The 14,217-nt window shown below is 43.6% G+C and overlaps 1 protein-coding gene across 1 annotated transcript in view; it reads left to right on the top strand.

Annotated features, from left to right (window-relative positions):
• The first annotated feature begins 1,772 nt into the window (after positions 1-1,772).
• LOC110487617 (syndecan-2-A) overlaps positions 1,773-14,217 on the top strand; it is a 34,859-nt gene continuing 22,414 nt past the window's right edge. The window contains exon 1 of the mRNA XM_036971809.1: positions 1,773-2,339. Within this exon, the coding sequence (XP_036827704.1) occupies positions 2,280-2,339 (60 nt within the window). The 5' untranslated portion in view covers positions 1,773-2,279. The remainder of the gene's footprint in view (positions 2,340-14,217) is intronic.

Here is a 14,217-nt window from a genome sequence, read left to right on the forward strand (position 1 = left end):
AACCATTTTCAGGTCTTGCCATAGATGTTCAAGCAGATTTAAGTCAAAACTGTAACTTGGCCACTCAGGAACATCCCCGGGCTTCTTGGTAAGCAACTCCAGTGTAGATTTGGCCTTGTGTTTTATGTTATTGTCCTGCTGAAATGTGAATTAATTTCCTAGTGTCTGATGGAAAGCAGACTGAACCAGGTTTTCCTCTAGGATTTTGCCTGTGCTTAGCTCCATTCACTAACTTTTTTATCCTGAAAAACTCTCCAGTCCTTAACAATTACAAGCATACCCATAACATGATGCAGCCACCACTATACTTGAAAATATGGAGAGTGGTACTCTTCCCTGAACAATCAATAATTTTGTATTCAGGACAAAAAGTGAATTGCTTTGCCACATTTTTTGCAGTATTTCTATAGTGCCTTTTTGCAAAAAGGATGCATGTTTTGGAATATTGGTTTCTGTACAGGCTTCCTTCTTTTCACATTGTCAATTAGGTTAGCATTGTGGAGTAACTACAATGTTTTTGAGCCATCCTCATTTTTCTCCTATCACAGGCATTAACAGTTTTAAAGTCAACATTGGCCTCATGGTGAAATCCCTGAGCGGTTTCCTTCCTCTCCGGCAACTGAGTTAGGAAGGATGCCTGTATCTTTGTAGTGACTGGGTGTATTGATATACCACCCAAAGTGTAATTAATAACTTCACCATGTTCAAAATGATATTTATTGTCTGCTTGTTTTATTTTTTACCCATCTACCAATAGGTGCGCTTCTTTGCGAGGCATTGGTCTTTGTGGTTGAATCTGTGTTTGAAATTCACTGCTCGACTGAGGGACCTTACAGATAATTGTATGTGCGGGGTACAGAGATGAGGTAGTCATTCAAAAATCATGTTAAACAACCCCTGTATATAGCTTTATTCTTGTGTATTTTATTCCTTGGGTTACTATTTTTATACAAACAAGTTTTACTCGTTGGGAAGGACTCGTAAGCAAACATTTCACTGTAAAATCTACACCCGTTGTATTCTGCACACGTGACAAATCAAATTGGATTTGATTTGTGCGAGAAAGGCAATATACAAGCATATAGTCTGATACAAAGTATGAATGCGTGGTTACTTGTAAGTTAGAAGCCATGTTTGCCATTCACAGTATGAGAATGTCAAACAATTGAAACAAAGTGCTCATTCAAGATTCAAATACTGTCATTTATGCGTGATATGATTGTAGGATTCATACCGTAGGCCTACTGAAACTGGATCCCATTTCATATCTCTTTAGGAGTGAATTATACCAGCAGGGGGAGACTTTGCATGGAAATTAACCATAGAAATGGACAGACAGGAACATTTCTTAAAATGATCCTCTACTATCGAGGCCATCAGGAAAAACAGTTAGTAGCACAATTATAATTTCAAGCTGTCACAGTCATTTCAGTAAAGTAATACTTTGTTAAAGGGGAACGATGAGGCCCGACGAGATGACTGCAGTGATTTAAAAGATGCAGATAATTATAACCCACAATTTAAGATGATACATTATATTATAGTTGACTAATGGTAACTGTACTTTTCTGGAACATGAAACAATATTTTATCATTATGTAAGCTATTAAGTGATATTCTAAGTATATCATGTCCCCGTGTAGCTCAGTTGATAGAACTTGGTTGTACTTAAAAGAATATGCGCTCACTACTGAAAGTCTCTCTGGATACACGCGCCTGCTAAATGACAGAAACGTCAATAAAGTACATCTAGATGCAAGCAATAGGACATTTCATTTGATGGCAGTGCGTTGTAGTGATATACAGATAGGCAATGCTCTTGGCTTGAACGATGCACCCATATGGTCGGAGTAACTGTCAATCATTGCACTATCTGTCCTTGTGTTTTCTTCCCGACTCTCTCTCTGCATACTGTTGACTTTCTGTGAAGTGTGAAATGGCCGAATCGTAGCGAGTTTAGCGGAACTGTACTATAAGTGAATAGAAGTCCGGATTCAACTGTGAAACAACCAAGTCAAATGTCCTACGCAGCAATTTGACTCAATATATATATATTGAGTATATCGTTCCCCTATAAATGTTTTGGTAGGGAAAAAGTGCGTGGCGGAATAAGAAAACGCAACACGTATCCGGTGTTCCACTCTTAGAGTGAGAGAAACGCAAAGGACCGGAGCGAGGGTGCAAGGGGAGAGGGGGATAGTCGCAAACAGAAGAGGGAAGGGAGAGAAGGAAGACGATTTGGTATTTTGGCTGTATCTACAAATTTCACTGAAGGAATAATGAGGAACATTTGGATAATTTTGACCCTCGGCATGACGGCCTTTCTCTCGGGGGAAAGGGTAAGTTTAAAAAAAAGTGAACCATATCGATTTGCTTGCGGGTAACGTTAGAATGGGGGGGAAACAACGTTGAATCTGGGACCACTCACACTTGTATGTTATACCGTAACGCACTTGAAGCAATTGTGACTGTAGCCCATTGTTGTCCTGAATGTGACACATTGTAGCCGGTCATATTACAATTTAGGAGCAATGAGAATTTAATTCCGGACAGAGCTATTTCTTCAACTGTAGTCAATGTTAAACTTTTTTTTTTTTTGACCGGTCAAGTTTGTCTATGCTGACAATGTTTCAACGTTCAGAGTTTGCTTTGAAGAGATACATCTTCTTTTTTTTTTTTTTTTACAGTTTTGTCTAGTTTAATTTCTGTATTTGAACATCTTCCCGAAACTATCATTTCTACGTACGTGGCAGGTTGCTGGTCAAAAATAGAGGAAACCTTTCTGGATGGAAATAACAAGAATAATTTTAATTTTATTTTTACAAATCACTGCTTATTATAAGCTAACCTGTTATCAGTTGGCCGTTGGAGTTCATAAAACTCAGCCTGGTTCCATTTACGAAGCTTTTTGTCGTTTAGATGTAATGGCCAATTCATAGGTTATTATTGTGAAATGCAAATAAACGCTATTGCTGCATGCAGCCTTTCCAAAAATCATTTTGGCTGCGTAAACGTGCCTAGCCTACTCAAACACTAAACCAGGAAAGTATAACCTAGTTATATACATCCTTATGCTACGTTATGTTCCGTTATGTGCCCAGCTCAGTTGGCCGTTTTGCTTATCAGAGTGAGACACAATTCCAGGCAACCCAATAAGCTACTGTAATGCTCACAAAGACTTTAGTGAGAGCTAAATAAGTTGTTTATGGCAGTGTAACAATAGGTTGTTTACCTAGTGTATTACCCAAAAGGCTCAGACTTGTCTGTTCCCGTCTCCACACGGGCTCTATCCGTGTCTCATTGGACCATGGCTCCGGCGTGGGGCCAAAGCCAGGCCACTGGTACTTTTCAGCTGGCATTTAGATAACAGTAGCTAACTGTGAACTTTAACACCTCACACAAGACGTACTGTTTTGATGACGCCGATGCTGTTGATGCTGCTCTTCACTAGTCCTCAAAACACAATTTCCCTATTGCAACACTGTTATAAACTGGGGGGGTTCGAGCCCTGAATATTGATTGGCTTAAAGCCTTGGTACCACGGGTATGACAAAATATGTATTTTTACTCTTCTAATTACGTTGGTAACCAGATTACGATAGCAATATGGCCCCTCAGGGGTTTGTGCTATATGACCAATATACCACGGCCAAGGGCTGTAATCCAGGCACTCAGCGTTGCGTCGTGCCCAAAACAGCCCTTAGACTTAGTATGTTGGCCTTAGACCACACCCCCTTGGGCCTTATTGCTTAAGTGTAACACTGGTGTTACAGTGGAAAGTCAGCATTAGAGCCAAACATATTAGAGACATGTATGGAATTTGTTTTATTATAGATATCCAAACTTACTATTATGTGATCATGCTGTTTCTATATCCTCATGTTTGGTAATATAATTGGGGCCCACTGATTATCCCACAAATTGTCTAGAATGCTGGAATGTACTTGGAAAAATATAATTGAGCATTTGTGTCTTCCATGTATTTGGTGCTATAACTGAACTCTTATTCAAAGTGTCCCACTGCTTTCTCTGTGGCTTTACAGGTCTTGTCACTTGGCTCCGTTCCTCTCGGAATGGTTGTCCAATTAGCTGTTTTAACGAGTCATTGTTTTGCATGAAGTCACCCCCAGAGGGCATGTTTTTAACAGATGAGCCTCAGATCCAGAAGCCCTTGTGTCTGCTTGACTCATAGGGTCTCCCTCCATTGGATACTATTGGAGAGAAAGTCAAAGCTCACAAAAACACAAAAGTGGCCATGTTACTTTGTATTTTTGTTGTTTTGAAGAACATTGTCATCAGGCAGTTGTGAAGAGAGCCCCTCAACCTGTCATTTTCTTTGACCCCTTGGTCCTTTGGGCTGTAGCCTACCAAGGTCTGATCCATGGCTTTGTGGGCATGGCAACGATGTATGTTTGACCATGTATGTTTGACTATCCCCCTCCTTCTCCCTCCCCCTATCAATCTATCGCTTCTCTCTATCTGTGTGTACCCTGCAGCAGTGAGAGGCGAATATCCGTCTCAATGAAACTCGACGCGTGACATTGATTCTCAATGTTGGCACCCCTGTTGACATGTCAATCAAGTGGTTTGGCTGATAACCACCAGGCAAATCTATGTGTTAATTATAAGGTTGACGTTTATTGTCATGAATCTTGCCCTGGAGGCAGAACTGAGCGAATTCCGCTAGATGTGCCAGCTGCAAAGTCAAAATTGTCTCTATTGTTTAAATTCCTGTGGGGAAATTAGCTTGTTAGTCTTAATTCAAGGTTAGGCATCAGGGTTAGCAGTGTGGTTAAGGTTAGGGTTATGTTTAAAAACAGATTTTATGACTTTGTGACTGTGCCAGCTACTCTACAGAGCTGCCTACAGGGCAAGATTCATAACAAAAAATGCCAACCTGCAGTTAATTACCACACTCCTTCAAGCACAGTTATTACTGTACCCTTCAGATAAGACATTTCAGCTGGGGTCTTCGTCCCAAATTGTCTATTTACATTAAAATTTTTGTCCTTTAGCAGATGCTCTTATCCAGAGCAACTTACAGTAATGAGTGCATACATTTTCATACTGGTCCCACACGGGAATTGAACACACAACCCTGGCGTTGCAAGTGCCATGCTGTACCAACTGAGCAACATGGGACTAAATGGCAACCTATTCCGTGTATAGTGCACTACTTTCGACCAGAGCTCCATGGGCCCTCATCAAAAGTAGTGCACTACGTATAGGGAATAGTGTGTCAATTTAGACAGAGCCGTAGTCGAAGGTGATTTATAATGCCCGCTGGGATTTTTTTTCTCCCAGTTTTCATTTCCTGTAACCCGGATGCGAAGAAGGTTGGGCCCTAGCTATGTTTTGGGTTCCCGCTAGTTGCCAGATGTGGGAGCATGTCAATTTTTGTCAGGTATTGGTGGGAAGCGTGGGTGCTCACCTCCTTTCAAATTGATGATTTATGTGAGGGTAGCACTGTCTCAGTGTCTGATGCAGGACCTCAAAGGAATAACTCAAAACATGGAATTGGCCAATGAATCTCGGGACATTCAAGGAAAATAAGTGGGAAAAACACAAAAATTCCATTCCACTTTTGAGGTTATAGACACTTTGTATATAACAAAATATGTGATTGTTTACAAACTGTATATCATAAGGATTTACACATCTATAAGCACACCATAAATGCATGCTTACTTACATTACGTTGCAATAATGCTATGTAGCAATAAAGCAATGTTTATGATGTGCTTATAGATGTGCATTGTATGCTTTATGATCCCGTGCCCTTAAATAACACTGGAAAGTAAAACAACGAGGTCAGGGGAGATGCATCCATGGGTAGAACTACACAGCACCTCATTTGTTCTGTGTTCACTGATTTGAAGTAATGTTGTGCCCGAGTAGCACAGGTTGCTAGCTGACCGCTGGATCACCCCACACTCCTGCCAAGCTCCACACCTGAGGCTGTCTTTGGCTTCTGTATTAAAGAAGACAATAGCAACATCAATACACAAACTGCGTTCACTAGCAGGCCCAGAACCACCGATGCCAAGCCTTTTTCCATTTCCTATTCCTCTAGATACGGTATACAATTTTCAGCCAACTTTATTGATCTACCTGTAGATTCTTGCAACTTCTCTGAATGTTCTGACCTGAATAGCTGTACACCCCGACTCTGCGCAGTTTTAGAACCCGACTCGCAGTCTCTTTTAAAGTGACTATAAGAGGGCTTTATCCCATCCTCCTTTTGTAAAAAAAAAAAAAAAGTGCATCATCTATTTTTTAAGAAATATTGAACAAACAAGAATGAACAGTAAACATGTCACCCCCCACAAATGATGCAGTGCCCCCATTGGGCCAATCAGTGTCATTTTGTAAATGCCAGATCTCTATGGCAAGACTCATCATTCACCCAAGTTTTGTCAAAATCAGGCCAGCGGTGTCTGTGATATGGCGTGGGTTAGCTCGCTCCTATCCCTGAGCATGTGAGCCAAATGTCATCACTCTGAGTCAAAAATATACATTTTGTCCCGTTATAGCGCCAGTTATAGTGTTTGCAACTGTGTTGTTACAATAAGAATATCCTTGACTGATTTATGTGCCAGACCAACCCCACGTGAATGTTTATTGGTCAATAGTGGCCCTGTGGTTTTAGGTACTAGTTGGAAAAATATTGCATCGAGAGACCTTTTGTCTATAGATGCCACACTTCAAGTTTCGTGCAGATCGGTTATTCGTTGCCAGAAGAGTAGCGTTTTAAAAGTTTAGCCCAAAATTCTAAATGGCGGAAAATCCATCATGGCTGACCTTATGGCTCCCCGAGACATTTGTTCCTTGTAAGGAGAGGGACCTATGTACCTAATTTCATGATTTTAGGTCAAACGGGGTGAGGGGTGTTACCTTACAAAGTTAGCATTTTCAATCTCCCTATCTGCCAAGCGTTATGCAATCTCTAATGGACTCTGCAGGCCCGGGCTCCTTGGGCCTCTGAAGGAAAGCATCTGTCCCCATGCGCTCTTCTTTTGTCATCAGCCACGCACGCAGCCCTGCTTTGTCGACCCCACCCCCAAGGCTAAGACGCTGCTTGTCATTACCGCCGCGTCTTAAGTTACCCTGAGAACAGTTGCATTATTATTCCACATTGAGACAGCTGAAAATAATGTTGTTGTTTTTTAAGACGGGAGATGCAGCACCAACGCTCTGCTTTGCTGACACTCGAGAAGGGAGTGTTTGTGTACGCTTCGCGGACATCTGCAGGACGTGTGTGCGTTTGTTTGAAAGGAACAGCTTCCCCCCCCACCCTCTCTTCTCTTGACTTTTTGGAAGGGATTTTTCATGAGGCTGAGGTTGTGTGTGTGTGTGTGTATTTGTTTGTCTTTATTAAAGACAAAGTCCAGCCTTCTAGGCTTGGGGAAACACATTAGGGAGAGGCAGCACATGGACGGTGGTTTAACTTTGGCCCCTGCCACCGTGCATGTGTAGACAGTAAGGAGCCACAATTTGACAAACTAGTGACTCCCCACCTTTCTTAACGTGGATGTCAAGTTTTTGTTGAAAACAGTAACTGTTTATAAAGCAGCCCATCTCTCTCTCTCTCTCTCTCTCTCTCTCTCTCTCTCTCTCTCTCTCTCTCTCTCTCTCTCTCTCTCTCTCTCTGTCCCCTTAATTAGGTTAGCAAATGAAACGTTCCTTCAGAGGATTGTGGTGGAGGTTCTGTGGTTGTGACGAAGAAAAGGAAAGCAGGGAAAAGACCCTGTGTTTAACCTGTCTGCTTCCTTCCTGTACTACCATGCATGCAGCCTAGTTACACTTTAAATGAAGAGGAGAGTGTGAATTTGGTCTCCCTTTTGGCGAAGGGGGCTCCTTCTGTCTGGTGCTTTACTGCTAGGAATTCTTGAGGATGTCTGACTTGGGGGTGGGGGGGGGGGGGGGGGGGGGGGGGCAGACCTATGTGCCGAGCAGGATGGCGCTGGATTAGGCTAGATAGGACAGTAATGAGAGTTAAGTGTTTGGCCTGAGCACACGATCCCACATCTGCCTAACACTATCCCCAGTAAGTCTCAGTTGCCAAGAGAAATACCCATTGTATTGGGTCAAAAAATCAATTTCTGCTTTGAATCATTCCAATGAAATGACAAATGAATGATCCAAAAAATTCAATTGCATGCTCTTATCTCCCGTTGATATTTGGAACGCTATTTGGACTTATTGTCATGCAACGCATTCGATCGTTGTTTTGAGTGAGGTCAGATGAAACCTCAAAATTGTATGTGATTGTCACGTGTGTGCTCCCTCTCTGGCCTCTTGGTCACCAGGCTGCTCGTTATGGCGCACACCTGTCACCATTGTTACACGCATCTGCACACAATGACACTCACCTGGACTCCATCACCTCCTTGATTACCTGCCCTTTATATGTCACTCCCTTTTGTTTCTTCCCCAGTCGTCATTGTTCCTGTTCCTGGGTCATGTCTGTCCGTTGTTTGTGTTACGTGTTGGTTTCATTTATTTATTAAAACACTCACTCCCTGAACTTGCTTCCCGACTCTCAGCGTACATCGTTACAGAATGACGACTCAATAAAGGGAAGCATCACGGAGTGTTTTTTTTTGTGTTGGAGGTGATGTCGGGTCCAGGTGTTGGAGCCGGAGCTGCCTGGGAGGTCTCAGCCGGTTTGTCGGATTCCCATGCCTCAGCGGGCTCGATAGGCTCCCATGCCTCAGCGGGCTCGATAGGCTCCCATGCCTCAGCTGGCTCGATAGGCTCCCATGCCTCAGCTGGCTCGATAGGCTCCCATGCCTCAGCTGGCTCGATAGGCTCCCATGCCTCAGCTGGCTCGATAGGCTCCCATGCCTCAGCTGGGTGAACAGGTTCCCGTGCCTCGACCGAGGTAACCGGGGAGGTTTCAGCCGGCTCATCAGGCTCTCACGCCTCAGCCGGTACGTCAGGTTTCTGCGCCTCAGCGGAGGCGACCAGTTCTCTCCAGATCCCCAGGTCCTGTAGCTGGAGCCGAACGCGCCGGGGACGGGGGTACTGTCAAGTGTGCTCTCTCCGGAGCTCTAGGTCACCATGCTCCCGCGCCTCAGCTGGATGGACAGGTTCCCGCGCCTCAGCAGAGGGGACCAGTCCGCTCCTGATCCCTAGGATCGTCATCTTGGTCGGCGTCCTGTCGTATTTGTTTCTGTTCCCGGGTCATGTTTGTGCTTTGTTTGTGTTACGTGTTGGTTTCATTTATTTATTAAAACACTCACTCCCTGAACTTGCTTCACCATCACTCTCAGCGTACGTCGTTAGAGTGACGGTGTACACATCGTATTTTATGTGGCACGGAGTTACTCTCATGTCACTTCATTAGAAACAGAAACTTTGACCGACACTCTCCATCTCCTTGCTCGGACTTGGGCACACGACCGCCACACTAAGTTACAGAAATGTTATTGGCGCAGAGTTTCATAGTTTGTGGTCAAGCTTGTTGTGTATATCTGCTGCCTGTGAAACCTCTCCTTCTCCCTATTGGCTCTGTTCTCCTGTATAGACAAGGATCCGAGTGGGAATGTGCTTCATCTGTGGGGTGTTATCTACAAATGGGGGATATATGAAGAAGTCATGACTTCAATTGAATTTTTCCATCCCGCTCCCAAGATTGCGCTGGAAAACATCTTGCCACATTTCCCACGTCTGTTCTCACTCATATTTCCGAGCATGTTTTATCGGTTCTAAAAAGCACCTAATTGATATCTGTACTGTGCTCCGCCAAGCAGAAAAATGCACTTTAATATCTGGTGTTTCCATTATAAACCCTGACTTGATTCAGTGCAACACTGTAATTTCATGTTGTTTTCATGAGAAATCCCACAGATTCCAGAGGGTTTTGAGGCACTTCCGTAAAGATTTGTTTAGAGGCTTTCGAAATAGCACCTCTCATCCAAATGCTGAGGTCATGTGTAAACGTTTCTACTCATTGGCATTGAATTTAATGGAGCAGTCATGAATATTCAGCAAAGAGTTGTGGTTGTCATAGGAACAGTTTGAGAAAAACAGGAAGTACTTTAGTTCTCTGTCTAGGTACATCGTACCGTAGGGAAATGTTTTTCAAACTAATAATTGCCCTCCAAGGCACAGCTATGTTTTACTCTCTTGCTCTCCGGAAAAATGCTGCCAATTCAGATTTGGTTCAGTTGTACAAAGACATTTTAAACCTTTTTGTGTTTTGTAAAATAGCTACATTCTATTATCCTCAATCTAAGGCGTTTTTAGAAGCAAGTATACAGCTTCCTGCATCTCCTGTCATGACTGAAAGGCCCTTTTCAGATGTGCTTTAGTTTGATTCTCCAGGCCAGTGGTGGCAGACACACTGCCCAAATAGTCCAGTAGATAAACTGGAAAATTGTTCACGCTGGTATAGAAGCATGAAAAATGGTACACTTGTATAATTTATAGAGCTGAACAAAACCTGATATGGTGCCATCTCTGACTCAGGTGTCCAGCCATGTCCAGTGTCCCGAAACGCTCCCGTTACCGAGAGAGAGAACGAGGGCACTTTTATTAAACGGGGGGAGGAGCCGTTAAAGAACCGTGTGAGATGGAATCCATTTTGATTTTAAATGCAAATGTCACTGACACGCTAATTTCCTCACTCTCCTTTTGAAACGACGGCAAAGTCTTAATGGGTGGAACATTTCAAGGAAAGCCTCCAAAACAAACAAGACTTTTGTGGATGGCGTTCCACAAATTCTGGCCCCCAGTGACCTCATTGAAAATCCACTTTCCCAATCTGTCACCTTTGATAGTGTGTATATCATATCTCCGTTTTCTCCCATCCCTGATTTCGGAGAGACTGGGCCAAAGCTAATTTATTTTTTAATCTTGGCATTGTCATGCTATGCTTAAGCCGGTTAGCCTGGAGGCGTGAGCCTTGATGACTTTGATGACAATCATTTGTTTAATCAAGTGATTCATTGGCTGGCTGGAATGATGGCCGACTTCCCTGACTCCAGACCCAGGATATCCTCTAGAGAAAATAGAGCCTCGTGGCTGTCTCCCAGAATGCATCCAACACCAAGGCTTAGTAAAATTCCAGACAATGACCTACCCTACCAGCCAGTGCCCGGGCCTGGACATTACGTACAGATTTACAGTCTTCCGAACCTCCTCGGAATGTTCTGGAGTTCATGGCATCTTTTGAAGCAGTCTGTTACCCTTTTGTCTTTTTGTGTGGCTTCCCATCACTATGTGTGAGTTATTGACCACATAAGGCATCTTGACAGGGTTTGTTGGGGTCTAGGCTGCAAATACTTTAAAGACATCTGTACTTGTGTGGGGTATAGTAGCATCTCCCCTTTAGTGTGGTGTGTACCACCACAATCTCTGCTCTCCAGCTTTTCAGCGCTCTACATATCTTCTGTTCCTGCTTAGAGGACCGGCATTTCAAAGTTGTTCCACATGCCAGCTACCAAGACCCATTCAAAGGCTCTAATGTTGTGTTTGAACTTTCTGGTAACCAATGAATAGAGGCGCTCGGTGTGTCTCTGGGACCAATCGGAATGCTTCTTCTACCGTATCCTCAGCACCTTCTGCCTGTCCATATGGAGGCAGTAAGACAGAGGGTGGAGCACGGGGTGACCTTGTGTTGTTTCAGGAACTCAGGGAAAGCGAGACGGCGGACTTCCGAACCGCACATTCCTCAGGAATTACAGCAGAGGGATGTAATTGGGCTGCGTAGCGAGAGTGAGGTTTGGCAGATACATTAAAGCTGTTTTTAGCCGCACAGTCTTGTCAGTGATGACTATCAGTGGTTCCCGACGGAGGACAAAACGGTCCTTTTTGGAAGTTCTGGCTGTGTGTGCGTGCATGCGTGGGTATGTCTCTTGTCTCAAAAGTGTGTTTTATGTCTTGATAAAGTGGGCTTCTCCAAGGGGCCCTGACGGGGGAAAATGCTCTTTCTGCCACATAATCATTAAAGATTGAGAACGAAGCCAAGCCGTGGTTACTCGCACAGGACCTATTTCTGTAGCCACAAACTCAATTATTTACACAGAATGGAATATGAATGAGACCTTTTGCCTCATCTTTCTCAAACATGAGCTCAGGGCTAAAGCGCTGCTTTGAACAGTCACATAAAAGCGCTATAGAATCCAAGCCAACCTGCTTTTTTGTAAAAGCCCTGATATTTATAGTCCGAGGGTAGCTTATACGCCTATGGCCTTTGCCATTTGATAATAAACTGAGACCGGAAAAGGCTGGTCTATTGTGGCTGCTTTACAAAAGTTGTCTACATAATGTGTCGATGATATTGTCCAGAGCCTTGTGAGTCGTTTACCCCTTGCTTTGTGAACTAACTGCGGCTACATTGTTTTCCAGTTGACTCCCAACAGCTGGGTTGCACATGTAAAACACGGGGAGGAAATGATTTCCCTTTTGTTGTGGAGCAGTTTGTTTCAACAAACGTGGAGACCGAATCGGATGGAGCTGTAGTGCTCTGTCAAGCGTTACACACACATTCAAATGGCTTCCTCTCTGTGGAGTGGTGTTTGATCTCTTCCTGTGAATCGCTCCCTGAACGCTGGCTATAGCAGCTAATCTGCAGCATGTGCCACTATACCCCGGGTGACTTCCTAAACTGATAATCCACCCAGTAATTGTGTAACTGTGTGAAAGGGTAGTAGGTGTGTCCCCAGCACCGCAGAGTTACCAAAACATATTTAAAGCTGTTGCATTAGAGAGCAGCTTTGTTCTACGAGCATCTGGCCATCGGAGGTTTAGGTCAATGTTTTAATGTCTCTATGATGCACTGTTGAGCAGTCTGACTGTGCAAACACATAAGGCCACTATCCCAGCTCCCAGGGCCTTGCTGGGATCATGCCTCATTAATCGGCTATTACATTAATATTGGCTTCCCACTCTTCATAAGTTGCCGCTTGACTTGAGCATGCCTTTAAGGCTGTTATTGTTTCCCATCTTACCTCATAGTGCGGTCAACATTTGTAGCTTGCGGTGAGGTCTGGTGCCTCAGTGTGAAACTTTAGACCTGTCTCTGGATCAGTGTTTGAACGTAGCGACAGGGCATGGCTACCCCGACCAGGTAATTACTAACCCCCCTGGTCCTGGATCACTGTTCTTGCAGGTGGTGCTGAGACCGGGTCGATGCTCCAGTTATTTTTTTGTGCCAGCGCCAGTTTGTGTCCTCTGCTTGTATTAGCCCTGTATACTGTGATCAGAGATCACCACCTGACGCCCTCGCTCTGAGTCATCCGTCCCTCCCGTAACACCATTAGTGTTTCCTCCTGCTTCTTGCCTCCTCCCTCTGCCGGTACTGACTGTGTGTCCTCGCTCCCTTCATCAACCTCTCGCCATTTATTTTCCCCTTCCTCCTCATAGTCAGCATCATAGTCAGCATCATAGTCAGCATCATAGCCAACATCATAGTCAACATCATAGTCAACACAGCATCATAGTCAACATAATAGTCAGCATCATATTCAACATCATATGCAACATCATAGTCAGCATCATAGTCAACACAGCATCATAGTCAGCGCCATCGTCAACATCATAGTCAGCATCATAGTCAACATCACAGTCAGCATCATATTCAACATCACAGTCAGCATCATATTCAACATCATAGTCAACATCATAGTCAGCATCATAGTCAGCATCATTTTCAACATCATAGTCAGCATCATAGTCAACATCATAGTCAGCATCATAGTCAACATCATAGTCAGCATCATAGTCAGCATCATAGTCAGCATCATAGTCAACATCATAGTCAGCATCATAGTCAACACAGCATCATAGTCAACATCATAGTCAACATCATAGTCTGCATCATAGTCAGCATCATAGTCAGCATCATAGTCAACATCATCGTCAACATCATAGTCAGCATCATAGTCAACATCATAGTCAACATCATAGTCAGCATCATAGTCAACATCATAGTCAGCATCATAGTCAACCTCATAGTCAGCATAATTTTCAACATCATAGTCAGCATCATAGTCAACATCATAGTCAGCATCATAGTCAACATCATAGTCAGCATCATAGTCAACACAGCATCATAGTCAACATCATAGTCAGCATCATTGTCAACATCATAGTCAGCATCATAGTCAACATCATAGTCAGCATCATAGTCAACATCATAGTCAGCCTCATAGTCAGCATCATAGTCAACATCATAGTCAACATCATTGTCAACATCATAGTCAACATCAT

The sequence above is a fragment of the Oncorhynchus mykiss genome, chromosome 32 (genome assembly GCF_013265735.2).
Source record: "Oncorhynchus mykiss isolate Arlee chromosome 32, USDA_OmykA_1.1, whole genome shotgun sequence".
NCBI classification, from domain to species: domain Eukaryota; kingdom Metazoa; phylum Chordata; class Actinopteri; order Salmoniformes; family Salmonidae; genus Oncorhynchus; species Oncorhynchus mykiss.